The sequence below is a fragment of the Alosa sapidissima genome, chromosome 9, assembly GCF_018492685.1.
Source record: "Alosa sapidissima isolate fAloSap1 chromosome 9, fAloSap1.pri, whole genome shotgun sequence".
NCBI classification, from domain to species: domain Eukaryota; kingdom Metazoa; phylum Chordata; class Actinopteri; order Clupeiformes; family Clupeidae; genus Alosa; species Alosa sapidissima.
In genome coordinates this window covers 30,565,793-30,590,993 of record NC_055965.1, presented here as the reverse complement: position 1 = coordinate 30,590,993, position 25,201 = coordinate 30,565,793, and the positions used below count along the sequence as shown (strand labels likewise).

Below are 25,201 nucleotides of genomic sequence, written 5' to 3'. Positions count from 1 at the left end.
TTAAGTATGCCAGCTGGCTCACTGATGGAGGGTTGCGCAATCACGCCCCAACCTCTGCATGGACTTAGAAAGTAGAGTTCTGATATACCATATGAGTCTCTCAGTCCAATAATCAATACCTCAGTACTCAGTCCAATAATCAATACCTCAATGCTCAGTCCAATAATCAATACCTCAATGCTCAGTCCAATAATCAATACCTTAATGCTCAGTCCAATAATCTATACCTGTGTGTCCACTGTACACTCAATGTGTCATAACAAGTGTCTTACGGTCCAACACTTAAGATCACAAAGTCCAATAATCAATATCTCATTGCAGTATTTGGTATTATTCCATGTTGTTGAAATATTGGTTATCATTTTTGCAAGTCACATACAGATAACTATTTGTTGCTGTTGTTGTTGTGGAGCTCTATTTGTTTTTATTATTAGACTGTGATCTGAACGGCTCCTGTGCATGTTGTGAGTGGCATCAGGTGACACGGTATATCCACTTACACAACAGGGCCATGGTGATGACCGCGCTGAGTCAGCTTTAGGTCATTGTGACACACAGTGACTCAGCGAATTATACTAGGTCTGTGGAGTACCATCACGCACACACTTTCATAACCAAACAATATTATATATCAAACATCTTAGAGTGTGGCACTCTAGACTGTGCGGTATACTAATAATAATACTTTGTATATACACACACACACACCATACTACACACACACACCATACTACACACACACACCATACTACACTATGTTTGGGGTGGTGGGGGTGTAGTGGCTGGGCTCGCATCCAGTAGGGAGAGAAAGTGTGTGTTTGATTCCTGGCTCCCACTTTTGTGCCTCTGAGCAAGACACTTGTAACCCTGTGTTGCTCCGGGGAGACTGGCCCTGAAATAACTGACGTCTGTAGGTCAGCCAAGTTGATTAATAATAAATTATAAAATAATAATGCAAGATGTGTCTATTAGATACTGAGACTATTAACTCATATAACATAAAGTTTTCCACATTACAATTAAATTACAGCATTGGTCTCAATAGCCACATTGCATATGCAGCATCACCAAATACAGGGGTGAAATAAGAGGTGGGTAAACGATGAATTGTGTGATCACGATAAATAAGAGGTGGGTAAATAATGAATTTTCTAATCACGGTAAATAAGAGGTGGGTAAATAATGAATTGTGTGATCATGGTAAGGTGGACTGTGCCATGTGGTATCAGATTTTTAAAAAAGGCATTCAGAACATGTTTGATGATGGTGGTGGAAGTTATTGTCCAATGTTTATAACAATACCAGTGGCATTCCTAGTGTGTTGTACATATTACAATTAAATTACAACATTGGTCTCATCACTCAATAGCCACATTGCAGCATATACCAAATACACTTGATTATATGCAACACATAATGTATTATAATGTGAATAAATGATATATTGTGTTATGCAGGGCAGTGTAGGGTAGTTTATGACTGCAGACAGAGTTAGACAGAGAGAGAGAGCAATATGTTAGAGCAATAGTCAAACATGTTAGGGGCAACCGTGGCCTACTGGTTAGCGCTTCGGACTTGTAACCGTCGGGTTGCTAGTTCGAGCCCCGACCAGTAAGCACGGCTGAAGTGCCCTTGAGCAAGGCACCAAACCCCTCACTGCTCCCTGCTGTTGTTGCAGGCAGCTCACTGCGCCGGGGTTAGTGTGTGCTTCACTGTGTACTGAGTGTGTTTCACTAATTCATGGATTGGGATAAATGCAGAAACCTAGTCTCACGGGATCAAAACAGTATGTTAGACCTTCAATTTGTGTGGGGTAGTATACCAGATGAGCTGAGCTGCATGGGAGAAAAAGAGAGCATCTTAAGGAGAAAAAAAGAAAAGAAAACAGTATGTATAGTGCAGCTCATATAAACCACCTACTAAACTCAGCATAACACATTGACATTATAAAACTCAGTCAAAGTAACAAGATGTTTTATTTTAAAGGAGAATTCCGGTGTGATATTGACCTTAAAGTGTATTGAAACATGAGTGTGAACGTATGTCTCATAGCCCATCTCGGCTTGTCCCCTGCACTCCAAAATCTGGCGCTAGTTAGTTTTATTAATTCAGTGGAAATGCATGGATTCCAGTTTCTTCCAGTAGCAGCAACTGGAATCCATGCATTTCCCCTAAATTATTTTTGGAATCTGATCCCTTATCATACCTGTTCATTCTTACTCATTGCTCGACTCGTGACTAAATTCAAGATGGCTGCAAACGCTAAACTTCGTGAAGATACTGTCTGTATCGTCTTGTAAGTAAACTACCAGTGCTTTTTCAAAGTTCTCAATGTCTCGTTTTAAATGTCAGGGCCCTCGGAAGTCTACCAATGAAGTGTGGAGATACATTGAGCCTCGTAAATGGGTGTAAAACAGTGATTTATTTGCATGGCTAGCCCGATGCCGAAGCACCACTATTGAAAAAGCTGTTGGTAGCATCGGCTAACTAGCGCCAGATTTTGGAGTGCAGGGGACAAGCCGAGATGGGCTATGAGACATACGTTCACACTCGGTATCATGTTTCAATACACTTTAGGTCAATATCACACCGGAATTCTCCTTTAAGAGCACTAAACGTGAGTTACAGGGCAGGGATGCAGGGAAAAGCTACGTCATCTGTTTTGTGTATGATTTAGTGTTTTGGACTGATGTTTTACTGGATGCTTTAGTCTTAAGTGCAACACTTGCTTGCTTGTCATACACTGTGGTGGGTTTTAGGGTCACACTGCCACCTTGTGGCACATAAAGGTAGTGCCGTGTCTGCAGCACTGTCTAGAGCAGGATTTTCAAACTCACCCTGCACAGGTGCTGTTGAGTGATTGTAGTTCCTCCAGTCATGTGGTTTTGTCTTTCTCTTTCATGAAAAAAGGTTGATATAAAAAAACAAAAAACAATAGAGCCCTTTACGATCAGGACTCCCAGACTGTCAGAACTGAGCTTGCATTTCAATTCAAATAGGTTTTTAAACACATCTCTGTGTCCAGATCGGGACAACACATTTGTTTTAAGAGTTATGTCACCAAAGAAAGAGATGCCAACGTACAGGATTACGTACAGGACATCTGAAAAGAAGATGCCAACTACACACAAGAAATCTGAAAAGAAGATGCCAACTACACACAGGAAATCTGAAAAGCACTTTATTTCCCCCTCAGGGTCTCTGCCAAAGGATTTGGAGCTGTTTACACAGCCACTGACATCACACACAAAGAAAACTTTCAAACTCGGCTATACTGTGCAAAGGATTTAGGCATTTGTCAAACGTAACCCTCCTATTGTGTTCGTTTTAAAAATTAAAAATTAATATTTTGTATACAATTTTACACATTGGCCATTTTCTTACCCATTCATTTCTAAGGGCCGGTCATTTTTGACCTGAAATACACATGGGTGTTTTTGTTTCACATTGGTTTTGCTATCGTTGGTTTGCTCCACTTTATGTTTTTAGTTGAGTCAGAATAGAACTCCAACACCTCCCACACACACACAGTCTCTTAAGACTGTTGGACAATAATATTACCACGACATGACACAATACCAAAGCAAAACGCTTTGGTGACAAAAAATAGCAGCAATTTACCGGCATAATACATTTCCCCCAACCGTAAAGTGCACAATCCACCATGGATATTCCACCATTCTAAGTGCTCACTAACTTAGTCTTTATGAATCTGCTACTCGAAAGGAGTTTTTATTACTATAGATTACCACACATGTGTTATAAAAAATATTATTTAGAGATAGGCTACTGACGGTGGTTAAAATGTAAGAGGTAGACCTTTTTAGACTTAAACACAAAATGTTTTTGCTCTTCACAGAAATGTTCAGATTGCCATGACACATACAAACGGATTCTGCTACCTCCTCAATTCTGACTAGACATACTGAACCAAGCAGGCATCCGAGAGGATTCACACTCCAGACGTTGTAGGTACACAGTGTCCAATTCTGAGGCAGATATTTCAGAGCATTGAGAGGAGCGTCAGTGGTGTACAGGTCATCACCACGGGCTGTAGGTTAGTGAGTCGCTGTCTGCCCTCACCTCGGCTTGTGTTGTGTCCTGCCGACCTCGGCTGGTCTAATCCCCGGGAGAAGAACATTCTGTCCCGCATGTTCTGATTATTAATGGCGCTATGAATAGCCTATGTGCGTCTACCTGCCGCGCGCGCGGACAGACTAGGCTCATCGAGGGCGGGGTGGTGGTTGGGGCCGCGATGATGACTGACTCCTCTCTGGTTTCGTTGGTTACTTTGGAAACCCAGCTGTTGCCTGTTCCGCAGAGTGGAACGGCATGCTCTGTTCTGGTCTAGTTGGCTCTCAGAATGTCAACAACAGGAACCTGTATAGTCTTCCGGCTACAGGCTGGTAGGCTTACCGTCACACGTAAACAGTCATCGAAGCAATCACATACTATAGCATAGATGAGATTTGGCTATATGAAACAGTTGGAGCCATACCTATAGTCTAATATTAAAATCCAGAGTCTGGTTAGAGCTGTGCGCTAGCTGGCCTCGGGTTTGAGCCTTTGCTCTTGGATGGCCTTTCCACAGTTCATGGCCAGGGTCGCCACGGCGAAGCCCGTCATCACGACGATGGTGCTCCCGACGAAGTGTGACGAGGCGCCGCGAGGCGGAGAAGGGACTTTCAGAGTCCGCCGGGGCAACTGCACCTGGCGGCCGTTCACTGTCTGCATGACCGGCTCCATCTCTGTGTGTGTCGGTGACGGTGTCTCGCGCTCACTCCTCTGTCCTCTGCACAAAGTAGCCTACTCCTTATCAGAGGTGCCGCTTCCTCAGCTGCGCTGTAGCCAGTGGTACGTCCACAGCTGGTGCAAGAGCAATATATGTTGTCTATTCCCGTGAGTACGAAAGCGTTGAAACTGCCCTGTCAGGAACAGCGTGCTCCTGTATCTCTCTGGCCTACGTGCTGAGTGACAATCTGTTCAAATACTCTTCTTTAGTGTTCCCAGTATGCATATGATGCCTTCTCGGTAACTGACACCTCTGTCTCCCTCCAGCATTTATAACGTCGCCGTTCCTACTCGGGGACTGGCACGTCAAACCTGGCCCGAAATTAGACTAATCTAATGGCTTACCGTGCGTCAGTGGGTCTCGCGCGTAACAGATCAGCTCTCCCGCGCCGCTTCTTTTAGTAGTTATCTCAAACGCACCGGGCTAATGCTATTAACGGGAGCTCTTGAGCTGTCAAATGAGACCAGACCTACTTGGCCTGTGGGCAAGCGCAGTCAATGGGCCTCTCTCTCTCTCTCTCTCTCTCTCTGACCTCGCAGTGTGGACCGTGTGGTCTGGCTGCCGGCTCAATGCCTTAGAGGTTAAACAAGCGTGTGTGTGTGTGTGTGTGTGTGTGTGTGTGAGTTTGCGTGTGGATACTTGGTGTCATCTCGTAAAGTCTTTATTGCATACACAAACAGTGAGCTATCTTCACGCGCGCCTCGGAGCGGAGCCATAGCCTTGAATAGAAGGCGCGCAGTGACTCATGACTTTCCAAAATTTCCAAAATTTCCATTCCATCAGTTGCATTGTTTTTTTTTAATCAGGGCAGCAGTTTTCAAATTACATTTGGTGCTTACATTGCAAAAGGGTTCTCCAATGTTTTCTCAGTTAGCCTTTTAGAATTATATCAGATTAGTAAACAGTATGTGCTTTTGGAACATTGGATGAATGGTTGCTGATAATGGGCAATGTAGATATTTCATTGAAGATTAGCCATTTCTTTCTACAACAGTCGAGAACCCTTTTGCAATTATGCAGTTGCAATTAAAGTGCTGCCCAGTGACCCCAAACTTTTGACCAGTAGTATATATATATCTTTCTTTAGTTCATTGATTTTTTCACTTTGCCAACTATTCAAGTTAGAGCTCAGTAATAAATCAATAGACATCTGCAGAATTTTTAGATGGAGTTAAAAAATCCATTAAAACATTTCCACAGGGCCCGACTGTAGCCTGGCCCCACCCACCTAGATCTTCTTTCAGGGAGATCTAGTCTGGAACAGCATAGTTCTTAACTGTTTTCCTTAGACAAGGAAAATGTGAGGCCAATCAGCAATGAGAGGGGAAAACAAACACGAAACTTATTGTGATAAACAGAAGCAGCAACACCTGCAAAAATCAAAAAATGCTGTTTGAAAAATACAGACATTTATTTACAGCAAAGGTAGACCCACATAGACTGTGTAGACTTGTTGTCAGTTTGTAAAGTTTAGGTGAAGTAGGAAGTAACTTTAGGAATCTCTAATCAATGTCATTAATTGGTAATGAACCAATGATTTTAATGTGCGTAGTGATGCAAGTGTTGGAACCGAATCCCAATCATGAGTTACCAGACTCTATTCACTTTGTGAATGAGTTTGGATTTTTCTAGGCTAGTGTGACTGTGTCAGTGAGTTCTGGGCCCACTTCCCCGAAAGCATCTTAAGCCTAAGAGCGTCGTAAAGTCCCTCTTACGAACGTCTTAAGATTTGCCGACTGTTTCCCGAAACCATCGTAGCTTAAGAGCATCGTGAAAACACTCGTAGATCTACGAGTGCTCCAGAGTACTCGTTACCGGCTAAGAGCGTCTTAACAGTAGGCCTACTTCTCACTGAGGTCACCAACAGGACATACAGAGGAATTACAACTTAGAATACATAATCCAATTTACGTTCCCATTCTTTATTGTGTTTACCTGTGATGAATCAGATTTTAGCGTGCAAAATAGCCTACATTTAATGGTCATAATAATGTGATGAAAAGCGGACAAAAATGCAATCAAGTTATGAAACGAGACGTTGCCAGAATAGTTTGACATTATCTTTGCTAAGTGAATATTTTATTAGGCCTATGAGGTAAAAAGCAGAGAAAGCAACATGTGGTTTAGTCTGTAGCCTACTGCATCAAAATCGACTTCTTTCTTATCTTCAAACGTGTTCTTAAGTGGCACCGCGAAAAATTATTGCATGGTGCAACAATCTAATCTTAAAATAATTACAATTATTTATGTCTCTGTGTGGTATATAACCTACTGGGGATGCTTACATGCAAATGTCAAAGTGTTTCTATTTTCGTATTGATGTGAATTAATGTGTAGATCCGAAGTTTAAATGGTAGGCCTATAGCTGTGACGTGCAGTCACCTGACATCACCGTCAAATCAGAGGATATTTCAGAACTATTAACGTGGACAGCTCCCCTTAAGACCATCTTAAGAGCAGTGCATGCGCGTTCACGCTACGAGCATGTTCGGGAAACAGTCGGAAAAACCAAACGAACGATCGTAAGATGAATCGCACCCTCTTAAGAGCGTGTCTCCGTCGTTATCGGGGAAGTGGGCCCTGGCCTTCCATTCTTTTATTCTTTCATGGTTTTATTCTTCTGTTCATATTTGTTTATGGTTTTATTCTTCTGTTCATATTTGTTTATGGTTTTATTCTTCTGTTTATATTTGTTTGTTTATGGTTTTATTCTTCTGTTTATATTTGTTTATGGTTTTATTCTTCTGTTCATATTTGTTTGTTTATGGTTTTATTCTTCTGTTTATATTTGTTTATGGTTTTATTCTTCTGTTTATATTTGTTTGTTTATGGTTTTATTCTTCTGTTCATATTTGTTTGTTTATGGTTTTATTCTTCTGTTTATATTTGTTTATGGTTTTATTCTTCTGTTTATATTTGTTTGTTTATGGGTTTATTCTTCTGTTTATATTTGTTTGTGGTTTTATTCTTCTGTTTATGTTTGTTTATGGTTTTATTCTTCTGTTTATATTTGTTTGTTTATGGTTTTATTCTTCTGTTTATATTTGTTTGTGGTTTTATTCTTCTGTTCATATTTGTTTGTTTGTGGTTTTATTCTTCTGTTCATATTTGTTTATGGTTTTATTCTTCTGTTCATATTTGTTTGTTTGTGGTTTTATTCTTCTGTTCATATTTGTTTATGGTTTTATTCTTCTGTTTATATTTGTTTGTTTATGGTTTTATTCTTCTGTTTATATTTGTTTATGGTTTTATTCTTCTGTTTATATTTGTTTATGGTTTTATTCTTCTGGCTTTTTGCTCATGCTCATCGTCATGCAGTCTATTCTTGTGGCATGAAGACCGCCAAGCCTGTGAAACTCCACACAGGGTTTTGTATTTGTTTGGAGGATGGGCTGAAATAGCATACGTCACTGACTGCAGCTTTAGTTAGGGCCATGTATGTTTATGTAACCAGTATACCTAGTTTATACAGCACCTTACTTTCAGTGTTGTAGGTCTCCAAATGGCTGGTTACACGGTGAAGCTGTTGATGAAACGCTGGCCTAAACCTGCGTGTGTTACACAGGAGAGGTGAGAGTGGACTTCAGAGGTGCGTACAGTGGCGAACGTTCATAGTGAACATGTTTTCTTTGAACAGTTAAATTTGAACGGTAACTGCATTGATACCTCACATCCAGTTCAAGCTCACATCCAGTTCCACTGTATGTCTGTGGAGAACTACCTCCGCAGAATGTTTGCGATTGTGTATATTTAAATGTGTGTGTGTGTCTGTGTGTGTGTGTGTGTCAAAGTGGCCTCTGTCTCCAGGTAAATGGACTTACTGACCTCCAGGAGAGGGTGACATCAGAGGAGTCACACAATTACACAGTTACACACCCCAGGCTGGTAGGATAATCCTCTCTCTCTCTCTCTCTCTCTCTCTCAGTCTGAGCTGTCGGTTCTTGTCATACAAACATATACCCTATCCTCTCTCTCTCTCTCTCTTTCACTCTCTCCCCCCATCCTGGCACTCAGTCGGTTCTCTGTACCTTGTCCTTGTTAATCAGCGGCTAATTGCTTAGGCTAACTCATTCAGTAATCGCTGCAAAGGGTTCTTTTCCACTGCCACCTCAGATGGTGCCAAGTGTGCCACTCCATTTCCAACCCCCACCGTTACGTCAGTCGTCATGGAGACAAATGTATGGAAACACAATGTGCAGTTATGTGTCATTGTTGTCAGTTTTGAAGCATTGTATTAACAAATTAATTAAGTTTTCTTTATTTATTGATTCATGGTAGAACAGAGAGGAACTGTCATGTCAGCCATGTCAGGTCATCTGAAGGCGTCAGGTCATCACCAAGTAGGGGCTGCGAGTGTAAACAAACATGAGAATGAGTATACAATATATATATATATATACCGGTATATATCTATATACCATCACAAGCGCCACACGTGCTGCAAAGAGACATGCTCCGGGAAGCAAAAGTGGTATATTATATTTGGTTATGCTCTGATATAACAACAGCTTCATAACTAACTGGGTTATGATCTGATATAACAACAGCTTCATAACTAACTGGGTTATGCTCTGATATAACAACAGCTTCATAACTAACTGGGTTATGCTCTGATATAACAACAGCTTCATAACTAACTGGGTTGTGCTCTGATAGCTTCATAACTAACTGGGCTATGATCTGATATAACTAATTCATAACTAACTTGGCTATGATCTGATATAACAATAGCTTCATAACTAACTGGGCTATTGATCTGATATAACAATAACTTCATAACTAACTGGGCTATGATCTTATATAACAATAGCTTCATAACTAACTGGGCTATGATCTGATATAACTAATTCATAACTAACTGGGCTATGATCTGATATGACAACAGCTTCATAACTAACTGGGTTATGATCTGATAACAACAGCTTCATAACTAACTGGGTTATGCTCTGATATAACAACAGCTTCATAACTAACTGGGTTATGATCTGATATAACAATAGCTTCATAACTAACTGGGTTGTGTTCTGATAGCTTCATAACTAACTGGGCTATGATCTGATATAACTGATTCATAACTAACTTGGCTATGATCTGATATAACAATAACTTCATAACTAACTGGGCTATGATCTGATATAACAATAGCTTCATAACTAACTGGGCTATGATCTGATATAACTAATTCATAACTAACTGGGCTATGATCTGATATGACAATAGCTTCATAACTATCTGAACTAAATTACATTCAACTGTATTGATTGCTCGTAGACCTAGTCAACCTGGAGCGAATCTGGTTCAATCATATATGCTATAGTCGCCCCCAGTATCTGTGTGTCTCTAGAATTGGAAGGTGCAAAAAAATGTGCATCATGCCAAATAAGTTCCCCCTAATTATTATAAACCTGAACCATGAATATCCAAACATAGGTGTCATCCCTCTGCTAAGTAGATGAAGATGATCTGTGAGAAGCCACAGAGCATAGGAGCAGCTTTCTATCTAAAGCTGAAACAAACAGAAGATATTTAATTCATGCTTTGATATTTCATTAGAGAACCAATCCTGTCACTGCTCCAACAAGTCCAGTGAGATTCCTTCATGTCACTTGTGCTTTGTCACCACTTCATAGCTGTTTTGCAGGAATTGTAACATACATTTCTGGTAGAATTTTAGTGTTCATACACAAGGAATGTCAATAGTTATACTGTTTTTGTCGGGTGTATAACCTAGACCTAGGTATTTTTGTTTAATCATAATTAACCTCCTGAGACCCGGGGTATAAATTTGAATGCATTTTATTTCTCTCAGTTATTTTGGTTTATTAGGGCTTCATGAGTAACAAAAACATAAACAATGAAATTAAACACTAAATTTAAGGATGTGCAAAATAATGCAAACTGTGTGTGTGTGTGTGTGTGTGTGTGTGTGTGATACTATGGCACCCTGGAGGAGTCATTGCAAGACATTTTGTGTGTATATCAAGATAATGTGCACTCATTTTACTAAAAATGTGTGTAATTTAGCTAAACGAAAGTACAATTTAGCTAAATGAGCCAACAATTTAATAAAATGAGCACACTATTTACAAAACTGAGCACATCATTTGCTAAATTCAGTGCACAATCTAGTACAATGAGGGCATGATTTAGCAAAATTAGCCTTTTTTGTCAAATGAGCTCACAGTTTAGTAAAATGAGTGAACTATTTACTAAAAAGAGTGGACAATTTAGTAAAATGAGCACACTATGTACTAGAATGAGTGCACAACTCAGTAAAATGAGCGCATGATTTAGTAAAATGAGCGCATATTCATTGGAATATATAATTTAAAAAATCAATTTTAAGTTTAGTTGACAAAACTGTGTGAAAACAACAGTGCAAAATGCAAAAAACAATGCAAAGTGTGTGAGTGTGTGCATGTGTGTATTGAAAACTGCTGAACTTTTAGAACTAGCACCAGGTCTATTATGTGGAAGCAATCTGGGAGGCACCAGGGTTTCCGTTGATCGGTAATTACCGGACATTGGCCGGAAAAAAAATGAAATGTCCGACAAAATTAGATCTCTCCGGTCAAATTGTCCGATTGCATTTGGCTAATAATCCCGTCCCCTAACGCAATCTGAATTTGAAAATAAACCTTAATATGTAAGCCTATTATACGTCCTCTGGCTATGTTTTTAAATGAACAGGCTCTACCGTTTGAAAAGTAAGCTATTAAACAACACGCATAGCCTATGCTGCATTTCAAATAGGAAGCGCACGCGGCTTAAAACGTCCATGTTCAACAACGAACAAATGAGTGAGGCGGTTCAAACATGGCCAGGCCCAGGCAGACTAGCCTTGAAAGTTTTTTCAGAGGCCAGACGCGATGGATGATGATAAATTGGTAACGTCTGAAGCCTCAGATGTCCGGTCAACTCCACCATCACCAGATAAAAAGTAGAAGTGTCGGTATCTGTCGGAATCAGTGACATTGGGAGTTGCGGGGGGTGCGGCCGCTCCAAGACACTGTCATTCTCCGTGTACACTGGACATGCAAAGTGTTCTTTACCCAAAGCATACAGTAGGCCTATGCGTTCTCTGTCTATGATCTGCAGGGTTAGGGCCTCCTCGACGAGGCGATTACTGGTCCGCGGATAATTTCTGGCACAATTAAACGCTATCATTGAACCGCGGCCGAAAGAAAAAGAAACTAAACATTTCCCAGAATAGGAAACGTTTCTTAATTTATTGTTATCAAATAAAGAGGCATAGCATTAGGGGGTAGTGGTGTGAGCGCTCATTCTTGTGTGTGCGCATCTGTGTAAATTAAACAGTCCTTACCATAACGACAATTGTCATGCCCATTGATAAAACATGTTGATATCGACGCCATCTTGTTTTTTCCCAATATAGTGTAATGTGCTTTTATTATCACTAACTGGTACAAATAACTGTCATGATATGAGGGCAACAGAAATGTATTCAGAATATTGAAGTAGAAAGTCCAGCAAAGCCTAAATGTTATGTCCTCATACGAGGACGCAGGGTCTCAGGAGGTTCTCCATATCATATGAAGAATCATATTATTGTGTCTGTGTGGCCTTATGCTAAAGAAGAGGTCTTTTTTGACTGAAGAACCTTTTTCAGCCAATACCCCTGGCCTGTCGCCTCCACAGGGAGGACCCGCCTTATTATTATTGACTGCTGACTGCTTTTGTGGGTGTTTGTTTGTTTAGCTTATGCGTTGTGTTGTTGTGTGTTGCTGTACAATATACCTTTTGAACACATCTGACTGGAACATATTTATTGGAGAGAAATATAGCTACGGCCCCGAATGTCCATAGCCTACCTAACGACGTCACGCATTGCACTTTGTGTTAATGCAATTTAGTTTTATTGTATTGTAGCGACTGGCTGTCAATCAGCTATGTATAACCCCGGGCACACTGGTGGTTGGCGGTCCGGGGGGTCGGACCCCCTGGGGATATAGTGATTGGTTCTGCCTCTTCAAGTTCTGGGCCAGACACGGTCCGTTGTGTTCTAATGCTTACACGTTGTGCTTTTGTTAATAAAAACGTGAAGAGGCACCGCGACCCCCTTCTAACCGGCAGAGTTTGTTTCGAAATGTTGTGAGATGGGCATTGTAAGCAGAGGCAGAAAATGTCTTCTCTGATAGGTAGGTTATGTCAACATCAAAGGCATTATGTCAATTGTAGCCTTTGACAAAAAACCTTTACAAAAATGACTTGCAGACTGCAAATAATTTTGCGACCCCTCCAATATTTTTAGCGACCCCCAGTTTGAGAACCACTGGCCTATAACAACGTCTGGTGACTTTGTGCATCTCCTGTAGATGGCGCTCCTGTGCTCGTTGATCTGGACTCTTAGGGCTGTATTTTGGGTCACCAGCACATGGCGTAATACTCGTTATTCACCCGCGCAAAGTTGAATTCGGTATTTTTGTCTAAAGATCGCTATGATACACCACCTAAACCTGGTCAGAAGTCAATGGCGAGTTGTTCATAGCTATTTTAAGAGCGGATGTCAGTCATATTGGTAGGTGCACGCACCATCCTTCTATCATTCATGAACGCACACCAGCGCACGTCCATGCAAAGCATTACAAATTGCACGATTACAATGGGAAACATAATTAGAACAAAGATATTACGAAATGCTGTACATCTCATGATGAGTAGTTATTCACCGTCATTTGCAAATTGGTAATGACGATTAAAAGTGATTAGGCACTCTAAAAAATGCTGGGTTATTTTTTCAACCCAAACGCTGGGTTGAGGCTGTTGGGTCATTTTGTTTGGTTGTTTTTACTCATATTGGGTCATTTCTGTAACCCAGCTTGCTGGGTTGATAGTTTATCACTGCTGGGTTGATAGTTTAGGGCTGTGCTGCCTCCTGTCCCCACCTGACGTGGAGTACACTACCCAGCACCAGGGTGACTTCAACACAGCTGCATAGTTACTTGAAGGTTGAGAAAAAAAAATCATCAGGCAGGCAGGCAGGCATATTCTTTCAACCGTCAAGTCCAGCAGCTGTCAAAATGCAATGGAAATCGGGTGATTTCGGAAGGTATGTATCTGCTTTTATTTATTTTTATCCAGACGGATTGTAAAAGTTCACCCAGAGACATACCCTTCGTGATATCAAGGAATATTCTGCTTTCCATTTCGTTCAGCTTCAAGCAGGTTAGGTGTCATTCCAGCTAATATTAGCTACTGTTAATGTTAAATCTACTAAAGTACAGACTCATAAAAACATAGTTCTGTATTGACTGGGTAGGAACTGCTGAACAGAAACAAAACAAACTTTTACAACGAACTACAATTAGCATACCCTGGGGATCAATAAAGTATCTATCTATCTATCTATCTATACCAGCAGCTAGAATAATTCATAATATAATAAAAATAATTCAGTGGAAATGCATGGATTCCAGTTTCTTCCAGTAGCAGCAACTGGAATCCATGCATTTCCACTGAATTATTTTTGGAATCTGATCCCTTATCATAGCTGTTTATTCTTACTCGTTGCTCGACTTATCGTGACTAAATTCAAGATGGCTGCAAACGCTAAACTTCGTGAAGATACTGTCTGTATAAATCGTCTTGTAAGTAAACTACCAGTGCTTTTTCAAAGTTCTCAATGTCTCGTTTTAAATGTCAGGGCCCTCGGAAGTCTACCAATGAAGTGTGGAGATACATTGAGCCTCGTAAATGGGTGTAAAACAGTGATTTATTTGCATGGCTAGCCCGATGCCGAAGCACCACTATTGAAAAAGATGTTGGTAGCATCGGCTAACTAGCGCCAGATTTTGGAGTGCAGGGGACAAGCCGAGATGGGCTATGAGACATACGTTCACACTCGGTATCATGTTTCGATACACTTTAGGTCAATATCACACCGGAATTCTCCTTTAACTTGGATTCACTAACTGAATAATGTGTTAACATTAGCTAGCTAACGTTAGCACTGCTGAACTTATGTTTGTCAGCCTAATGTTAGGCTAATGGTAATGTTAGTGTTATCAAGATCTGACATAGGGCCTAAACGCACGTTTTGTAGGCTATTACCGGTATTATGTTTAAAACAACTCCATAATATTAGGTGGTCATGGTTTCCGAGTGTGCTGCACTAATAATTTGTCTCCTGGTGGATTTTTGTGTCTGTCAATATAATTCACTGGTTCATGCAAGTCTTGACATAAAGTGCTGTAGCTAACAGTGATTAAAATGCACTCTTTTTTTCTATGATTGACAGGGCTGACCCCCAAAACGGACTTTGGAATCTGCCTGCCTTCATGGAAGTGTCACAAGCATTTTATACTAGGCTATATTTTATATCTATTCAAAAATAAAGAAAACTATCAAATGAATAATTGTGTCGACCTGTTTTATTTCATTGCATGGCTTTTGATGGCCATTTGATAGACTGTTTATACCATGCCTAAAGCTGTTAACAGAAGGTGTGACTTTCAAGTAAGTAAATACAAACTTTGAGTTATTGAAAGTTTGTAACAGCAGAGTATTTTAAAAATCAACCAGTAGTTTTTGGGGATTTGGTTACATAACCCAAACATTACGTAACTTTAACTAAACAGTTGTGTCAACATAACCCAAAATATTGGTTAAATTTCAACCCAGTTGTTGGGTTAAATTTAGTAACCCAATTTGCTTGGTTAAGATAACCCAATGCTGTGTTGGACCCCATTTTACTCAGCGGCTGGGTTGAAAACAACTGGGTTGTTTTCAACCCAGCCATTTTTTAGAGTGGGGGAGAGGCGAGAGACACGTATGGAGCACAGTTGAAGACGCACTGTCACGAGATATAAGCAACTCCTCTGCAGGATAAATGTTGTTTTATTCAGTCATTTGAGCAATATTAGGGTAAGTGTTGCTTTTTCCAGCCTATGTTTTCGGTGGTAACCCATTGTCAGTCAATAGTGAAAGCAACTGCATATAACTGTCTTGTCGTTGACTGACTCCTTGGTGAAGTTAGTTGCCAATGAGTTCAAATAGACGAGTGCAAATGCGTGAAGGCTATGCTAGGTTTTAGTAATGCATGGTTTAGTGGAATGACTATTCTATACGGTCTCGCAAGCAGCCTCCTTCAAATGCGCCTTTGAATGCCAAAATACCGATGCATTTATTTGACATATCGCGCGTTGCGCCGTTAAAGGGAATGACAGATGTCATTCTCATTGGTTTAAAATGATGTTACGCCCCAAACACACCCATATGACTGATTAAAAGACCTAGGAACACCTTGTTACGCCATGCGCTCCACTTTTGATAGCGAAACCCCTCCCAATGTGAACTGGACATCCTACTAAATTTGAACAGACTTTTGACGAGTGACGATGCACTTTAGAATGTCATGATAGGGCCCCTTGTTGCCCAAGACACTTTTGATCCTTCTACGTTTTTTTTTAAACTGGTAAAGTTGTTTACGCCTTGCTTCCACGCGACGACGGCGTTTTAGGTGACCAAAAACAATCTTTTTTGAAAACGGGTCCCAGAGAGTGTTTTTTTTTTTTTTTTTAAACCCTTTTTTTTCGCAGAGCACGATAGCCTCCATCATTCTCAAATGGCAAAGTTTGGAACAACCAACAGCCTTCATAGATCTGGCCGCTCAGCCAAACTCATGGGGCCCGGGCCCCATCTGAAATCTCATTGGCCCCTGACTGGCCCTTGTACCGTCAATCATCAATAAGTGTCAAACTTGTTGAGAATGACGATCAGAGATGCAATTCCATTCCCAAACAACTGATGGCAGTAATGCACCTATGAAGCTTGAAAGCTAAAGCACACAGTAAACTGTAAAAGAAAGAATACATTTGGCTAACCAGAAATGTCTCTGCTAATGTGAAGAAACGATACATTTGGCTCACGGAAGTATCAGCTAACGTTAAGAACCGATACATTTGGCTAACGAAAGTATCAGCTAGAATTCTAACGTGAAGAACCGATGGCAGCGTTTCATCCTCCACAGAAGTTTCTTGGTGAGTCACAAATCTCTATGTTATCATCATTATGTGAAAGGGACGTTTATTTGTTGCTGTCACAATATGTTAAGTTTGTCAATTAAATTACGAAGCAGCAGCAAGCTTGCAGTGAACTGTTAACTGACTTAATCAGTGAACTGTTAACATTAACTTAACGTTAGGTTACTTGAGTTGAGGTTTGATTGTTTGTTAGCATGCTGATAGATTTTATGTATGGAAAGGTAATGTATGAAGTGTTTGAAATGGTGTTATATGAAATGCAGAGAAATGGACATCCGGTTTGTTTGGGGTCCGAAATTAATAATATTACATGTGCTAGTGCGTCTTACCAAATGTAAGTAACGTTCAATTTTTTGCTTGAGGAAAACTGGCAGCTGCTAACATAAACATGAGAATACATGCCTAATAGCTAACGCTACGTTTTTGTAGTTAATGTGATCATTGCAAAGTTATTAACCACTATTCTGAGTTTATTTGATTCATGGGCTTCGCATGAATTCTGTCTCAAAGTGTTAGGACAAGGAGAGTTTCATTGAGATAAATTGGTTAAATTTTCTACTCTATTCACTCAAGCTTTATATGATTTTAAAAAATAATAACTGGTTTTACAGTTGCCAGACGACATGCTGAATACAAGCATGGATTTTGTGAAACACGCATTTGTGTTTCACCTACAGACTGGGATGGCGCAGGAGCTGGTGACTTCAACCCACAGTCTTCAGAACCACCAGTCACCAAGCATAGCTGCTCCTAATGGTATGATGCTATTTCCTATTGCCACTACAATGAGCATATTTTGTCATTCATTTTAGAAACGCCAGGTTGACAGTGGGTTATGAAAGTTAATAACAATTAAGTTACTCAAACTTGTTTCATTTTCTTCTCTCCAGACATTTCCCATTCTAGAGCAGATGATTCTGTGCAACCTCTCCTAAACTGGTATTCCGCAAGATGCAGCACGGAAATAGGAAGAGGCCACTCAATGACTTCTGATACAAAGACTTCAAATGGAATATTCCATCTTTAGTGTTTTGCTACCCCTTCCGTAATTTTCGCTTTCAAATGACCCATCGTCAGTCTTCAAATCAGAATCAGGCTTTTCTAACTGGAAGCAAGACGGTGGCTTCAAAGACCATTCCAAATAAGTTGTTGAAAAAATTGTGTAAATATGATGTAGTTGTTGCTCACATGCTGTGTGTGTGTGTGTGTGTGTGTGTTTTAATGTACGCAAACTGGCAGTGAAAGTGGTTTCTCTTATCAACAAAAGGGGAAACAGTTAAAGTAAAACTTGTTTAATTGAACGAAAAATGTGTGTATGATGATGTATGATTTCTGTTTAAAATATCAATGTATTTCCACTGAAGTGTCTATTATATTTTAGTTTTATATTGTGTGTTCAATGCACATTATAAATAAATAGGAAAATTGTTAAGAATTGTATTGGCTTTTTTGTTTTTTAGCATTTAGCATTCAAGTATTTGAACAAGGTAAGACTGGTGAAATGTATGCACCTTACTGCTGTGGTGTAGTCTAGTTAGCTGTAGTGGGTATACTGTGATCAACCCCAAATATTAATACCTAACCTGAAATAGTGATGCTTTTTAAGTGGGTATACCAGAGACTTTCTAATGAGGAGACACAGCACTCAAAAAATCCTCCATAGAAATCCTCCTACACATATCCCACCCCTTCCTCGGCCAAACGTCAACATGTGAATACATTGAGCCAATCATGTGGTGTGATGTGAATACATTGAGCCAATCATATGGTGTGTTGTGAAGGCATCATGCCAATCATGTGTTGTGAACTCTGGAGCAAGATTGGTGTCGTGAAGCCTTGCGCACGCACATTTCTGCCGAATAGGATGCCCGATGAGTGCCCAAAAAGCGTTGCAATATGGCCGTCGAGTGGAGGGACTTGCCTAAAAGGACTTTGGGTATACTGCGTATAGTCCTGCATATCACGTAGACAACGTGCCTCTGCCTTACTGAACAAGGGATTTTCTGTGTATGGATGTTGACCGGTTCTTGGCCCCTCAGTGTATGATGTGGCCCCTTTATGGCCCCTGTCTCAGAAAAATCCTAGAACGGCCACTGGCAGGGGCGTAGCAAGCGTATGGGTTATGGGTGTTATAACATACACACTTTTGCTGAAACACCATTCTATTCCCCCACTGTTTGTCAGATTAAAGCGAAAGTAAAATATGTAAATAAACACTCCCGTAAGCTTTGGAACCGTATCTACCGTAATGCACACAGAGAGAGACACAAATAGGTCTGTTGATTTGATTGAACGGTCATCCAGCCAATCACATCAAATTTAGTTAGCAGAGTCGCTCTGATCAAATTCAAAGTGTGCGTCTTTCAAGGCTATACCTGTGCTGCTGCTTGGGTCTGCATTAGTAAACGTCTGAGGTAGAATTGAAATGATAATTGTTACTGCATTATGCTAAATTACTAAACCAAAATTCATTGACTGACTGATACAATTTTGTTTGTTAGTAATTCTAATCCTGCATAATATCATGGAGAATGCTATGCTAGACAAGGTCAATCAACCATGTGAACAAGCTAACCAGAGATTATAGCCATACCATCCAGTGTGGCATTGGCATTTAGCTAGATCTGTTAGTGCAAGTACTTCCGTGTTTTTATTTTATTTGGCAGTACTTTGCAGCATTGTATGTGACATAAATCTTTCTCTTTTTCTCAGGCAATATTACTGTAGGATGCACAAAAGGAAAAGGCAGATTGACTCCTTTTAAAAAAATCATATTTGTAATGAGATGAACTTAACATTATAGCTTGATTGCTACTTCAGGCTTGCTACATAGTGTAGGCTAGCCTACGTAATGTAATAAAAGAATTAAAGAGCAATAGTTAAAGAAAATGTTTAAAAAGTACATAATATAATTGTAGAAAAATTAAAAACAAAACATATTAGACACAAGGTAGAATAATTAAAAGATTAAAAGAATTTTGAACTCAGCGTGCACTGTAGTTCATCTCATTTTGTAGGCCTATTCATGTTTGCAACTTCACTTACATTTAACTGTTTCATGTAGGCTTTTCCTTGTTGAGAGCAAATTAATTTTAAATCATGTAATAACATGGCTGTCAAAGTTGCTCTGGAGTCAGTGTAGTCCCTTGTAATAGAATTGGCATGTAAGTCACTTTTGATGAAAAGTGTCTGCTAAATGAATAGGCTACATGTAAATGTTCTAACTTTTCAGAGGTGGGCAGGGGGACCCATTTCATGTCTGAGCCCAGGGGCCCAGTGGCTCATAATGTGTCCATGATGCCAAGGAGTATAAATACAAATTCTTCTCATTTGTTGCTTTAACAGTAGGCTATGTGCATGGTTTTGTTTGCATAATATATGATAAGACAATGTAGCCCCACTCCCTGGAGTTATTTATAATTTGACGGGATTATTTTACTTTCCTATCCCAGAACCTCCCACACTTTAAAAAAGCTTGATACGCCCCTGACTAGATGCTAGGCCTACTCCTTCCCCACTTCATGCAGATCAACAGCTGCTGCAGACAGCAGCACCAAATTCCTGGGGGGTGCACATCAGTGAAGACCTCTCCTGGACCACCAACACTGCATCACTGGCGAAGAAAGCTCAGCGCCGCCTGTACTTCCTGCGGAAACTCAGGCGAGCAAGTGCTCCACCAGCCATCATGACCACATTCTACCGAGGCACCATTGAGAGCATCCTCTCCAGCTGTATCGCTGTGTGGGGCGGAAGCTGCACTGAATACAACAGAAAAGCCCTGCAGCGCATAGTGAATACAGCTGGAAGGATTATTGGTGCTTCACTCCCCTCCCTGAAGGACATTTACACCTCCCACCTCACCCGCAAGGCGACCAAAATTGTGAGTGATGTTGTCCTGAAAAAAACACTTCTGAACACACTTCTGCTGCTCTTACATAACTTGCACCACTATGCCACTTGCATACTTAGGTCAAACAGAACTACCTCAGCCATTTATTGGCCTGACTTTTGCACAATTATATTGACTGTCTACTGTATGCACAATTGCACAATTTCAACCCAAATTTTGCTGCTCTTATTTCTTCATTGTATGTGCCTTCTTATTTTTACTTTTTATATTGTTTACTTGAATGTTATGTTTGTCTGTGGACCTAATTGGTAAAATATGTCTTGTCTCCATCGTGGGATAGTGGAATTTCGATCTCTTTGTATGTCTTGACATGTGAAGAAATTGACAATAAAGCAGACTTTGACAGAGGTGTAGAAAAGGCTTGGACTTTTATGTGCATTCGCCATTCATTTGATTCATAGATCATTTGTCGCGATATTTTCTTTGTTAAACTAACTCACGTGTTTCCTGTTTAGTTTCTCTGCCAGTGCCTGCAGTAGTCTAAAGAGCAGACGTGCAACTTCGGCGTGCTCTTAATCCAGTATTTACTATTCAGAGTGGCGAGTCATTGATGAAAAGTAGCCTAGGCTAAATGTAGGCTAAATTCGTATGTTTAAATCGAGTTAATCCACACTGGTAGGCTTATGCAAGTTATATAGTTAAATTTGCTTTTGCTATAGTTTCCTTGAAGTAGGCCTAATATAGTGTAATCGTTCTATGAGATTGTAATATGTCATGTGTTTAGCTCAGGAATTTACCACCTGGCGTTTCTACTGTTGTAAGAACGTAGCAATGGAGGACATTGTATGAGGAATATATAATTAAAAAAATAATTTTTAAGTTTAGTTGACAAAACTGTGTGAAAACAACAGTGCAAAATGCAAAAAACAATGCAAAGTGTGTGAGTGTGTGCATGTGTGTGTTGGAAACTGCTGAACTTTTAGAACTAGCACCAGGTCTATTATGTGGAAGCAATCTGGGAGGCACACATTTTAAGTCCCGATGTCCTCAAATGAGGACATAAAAGATAAAAGCTTCCTGATGTGTTACAATGAAAAATAAATGTGAAAAATGTATGCCATATGGTCCGTGTAACGCTTTGCAGTGCTATGTTCTATTTGCAGAATTCACATGAAAAAATATAAAAATAGGCTTAAAAATCCGTTATCCATTCTTTAGGACGGCACAGTAAATGGGTTATTGTTGCTTATTTTGATTTTCAATTGAGCACAGTTACGGTTTTCTGTTCAGAAGTTAAAAATTGAAATGATGCGTCAATTTTCTAATTTTCCTTTTTTGCCCTTGTGGTTGGACTGAACCACGAACACCGGGGGGAGAACAGCATCTAGCTGGGCCAGGCTAGATGGTGGAAGGGAGCGCCGCCTGAAGTTGTTTGTGATTTTGACTCATTACTTTAGAGATGAATGACAAACTTTTTGGGAGAAGGCACGTTAAACATAAGCCTATGTTGAACATATCTACAGTAGCCTATATTTGAATACCATGGCCATAGCAAATAATTCCCCAAAGCAGAATGCTTTGCCATCGACGTCAGTCTTGGCTATACCGGACTATACAGGCTACCCCGAGCACTGTTTGACATGGTATTTTTGCTTATTTAACGCTTTACGCTAGGTTTCATTAGGCTAAACGAAGACACAACGGTGAGCCTAATTTATCCGTTTATCCATTTATTAATTTCAACAGCAAATAGCCTACATTGGCCTGTAGGCTACTGGGGCTCACGTAGGCCTACTCATAAGTGTCAGGACGCAGCAATGTCTCCCTCTGCATCTGAAGTTCTGATCTCGAGCTGACATTATCAATCGCTTGGCACCTTGATGCAAGCGGAACTGTGTTTGATAGCCCTCCATCTCTACATCTATTTTTTACAGTCTATGCTCTACATCCGCTGATAAAATGTGATCACCAACATCGCGCGCCAATATCAGGTCACCCACCCCTACGCGTGGTTCAGCCCAACAAAAACAGTAAAAAAAGGGGCCAAAATCCAATATTAACTGAATTTTACTTTTGTTTCCAATCCAGTTTCTGTTTTCTTTATCTTGCGTGACTAATGACACATTTAGAAAATAGCAGCAATTATCTATTTGCTGACCAGTTAAAACAAATTGAAAATTGGATTATCGAACACATTTTTTATTTGGACCAGATGGATGGAACAAATAGAACAAAGCACTGCAAAGCGTTACACGGACCCCATATCATACTAGAACTGTTAATAAGCATGAACAAACAAGTTCCAACCCCATAAATTACAATGGCACTTTACCATGTGACCACTGATAAAACATTTAGGTTCATATTGACGGCATCTTGTTTTTTCCCAGGTCATTGTATGAGCTGTTAATGTCATTACGCAGTACCGTTTTACGCCGCTAGATGGCGACATTGACCATGGAATAATTGTAGTCACGAACAAATGTTCTAAATCTTAACTGGAAGGGAATTAGTGTTATTGTATGTATTTCAAGCCTACAGTTCAGCTCGATGAGCATAATAATGATGCATTTATGTATAATGAGCTCCAGAAATATTACTGTAAGTAATTAGAATCTAAGTCATATTTTGTTTTTATAATTTCAGACTGTGTTTAGCCTATACTAGTTTGGCAAGTCTGAATATCAATGCTTGAACAATACAGAGTTAAGACCCATCTCTCCTTCGTCCTATATTCTGACTGATATACCATCCAGTATAGTGCCACTACCCTACACCCGAATCAGCGCAACCTTATCACCAATGCCCCTGGTTGCTGCATGAGGTAGCACTGTTCCCCATCAGAACCGTATTTGTACGGTAAGCAGTGTGAAGAGAACCTACCTCCACCCCTCCCCCCTCATCCATGGGATCCCCTCACATGTGTGCCTGCTAGGCCTCTCCAGCTCCCTGCAGCAGGAGCACTGTTATCCCCAGCAATGCTGCCCCCAAGGAGTCGTATCCCCTAAGTGGCCGTGTGCTTTCAGACCAGACAAGTTGCTGAATGCCTGAAGAGTCTCCCTGGAGACAAACTCACATCTGCCCTCACTCATCTACCTGCAGGCTACAGTATCACTGCAAAAAGTGATATCTTACTGTTTGAATCTTATGTTAAGAAAAATATAAGATTGTGCATCTACTGTACCTGCAGGCTACAGTATGGGAATGTGACCTGTTATTTACTACTGCAATGTACTTATCTGGTAGTGTTGCACTGAATGGAGATATGACCTTGGTGGTTAATGCATGTCATGACCAACTACAGGAAAGAGATCACATACTCATAATATTTTGTAATGGCAGAAAACAATGAAACAAAGAAATGACAACAGGTTCATCACAAGTCCTTTCAGATTTTTTATTTAGACATTTTAAAGTCAGAAACACATTTTATTTACATATTGTAAGTCAGAAAAACAAGCATGTTTTATAGTTCTGTGTGAACACATATAGAAACACTGACACCCCCAGACCAGCAAATAATTTTCAATTATTTATTAATATATTATTCAATTCATCATGTTGTTGCTGAAACATTCTTATGATCCACTCATTCATTTTAGGAAAAGCGCAAAATATGAAGAAATCAACATCAGCATTTCTATAGTATCACCCAAACAGTAGCCTATACAGCATTTCTATAGTATCACCCAAACAGTAGCCTATACAGTGAATAAATATCAATATGGTTATGGTAGTTTTGTAATTGATTAATTTTGTAATTTATTTTGTAACAGAAAACAATTAAAAAAGTTGGTAAGACTACATTAAGGAGAATGGCAATAATAACACACCAATGTCAATTCAATCAATAGCCTAATGAAAATAAATAAACACTATAATATAATCTCAATAGCATTACACATGTGTATGAACAGGAGTGTGTGACTCGGGTGTTCCTGCAGCATGCTCAACTGCCAGGGCCACAGAGAATGAATGTTGCTACGGTTACATGGTTACTGCGGAATGTTGCAATTTAAGTTGGATGTTGCTACGGTTACGTGGCTACTGCGGAATGTTACGGAGTGTCTTGTGTTGATGAATTTATGTTTTAATTTTGCAGTTGGTGAAATGGCCTCATTTATACAGAAAGAGAGAAGGAAGAGAAGAGGGGGAAGAGAGGAAGAGAAAAGTGTAGAAAGAGGGATTACGATGAAGTGTGCAAAATAGACAACGGTTTCTCTCTTACACACACACACACACACAAATTTGAAAATGGATCAGCCCCAAACAGGTGATGGATGAAAAAGAGAAAGATAAGAAAAGAAAGGGAGGAGGGGGGTGAGGGAGAGAGAATGAGTGGAAGAGGGAAAAGGGAGGAGACAGAGAAAATGAAGGGTCAGAAAGAGAGGTAGAGAGTAAGGGATAAGAGAGAGAGAGGGATGAAGAGAAGAAGAGAAGGGAGGGGGAGTAGAGAGAAAGGGTGACATGTGGACGTGCTGTTGGAGGACGAGCTCATGTGATCTTGCGCAGGGACACCTCACCCCAAACCCAAAACCCTGGATAGAGGGGCTCAGT

General features: G+C 40.2%; 1 protein-coding gene across 5 annotated transcripts in view; it reads right to left on the bottom strand.

The window, feature by feature from the left end:
- The window catches only part of LOC121718806 (NACHT, LRR and PYD domains-containing protein 3-like), an 849,641-nt gene that overhangs the window by 788,942 nt on the left and 35,498 nt on the right, over positions 1 to 25,201 (bottom strand). For 2 of the 5 annotated variants that reach the window (XM_042104050.1, XM_042104052.1), the window contains one exon: positions 24,028 to 25,201. This exon is cut by the window's right edge and continues 473 nt beyond it. The exons of the other annotated variants lie outside the window; for them this stretch is intronic. In XM_042104050.1, coding sequence (XP_041959984.1) covers positions 25,139 to 25,201 — 63 coding nt within the window. In that variant the 3' untranslated portion in view covers positions 24,028 to 25,138. Of the gene's footprint in view, positions 1 to 24,027 lie in introns of those variants that run through there. 5 annotated transcript variants of the gene reach the window in all.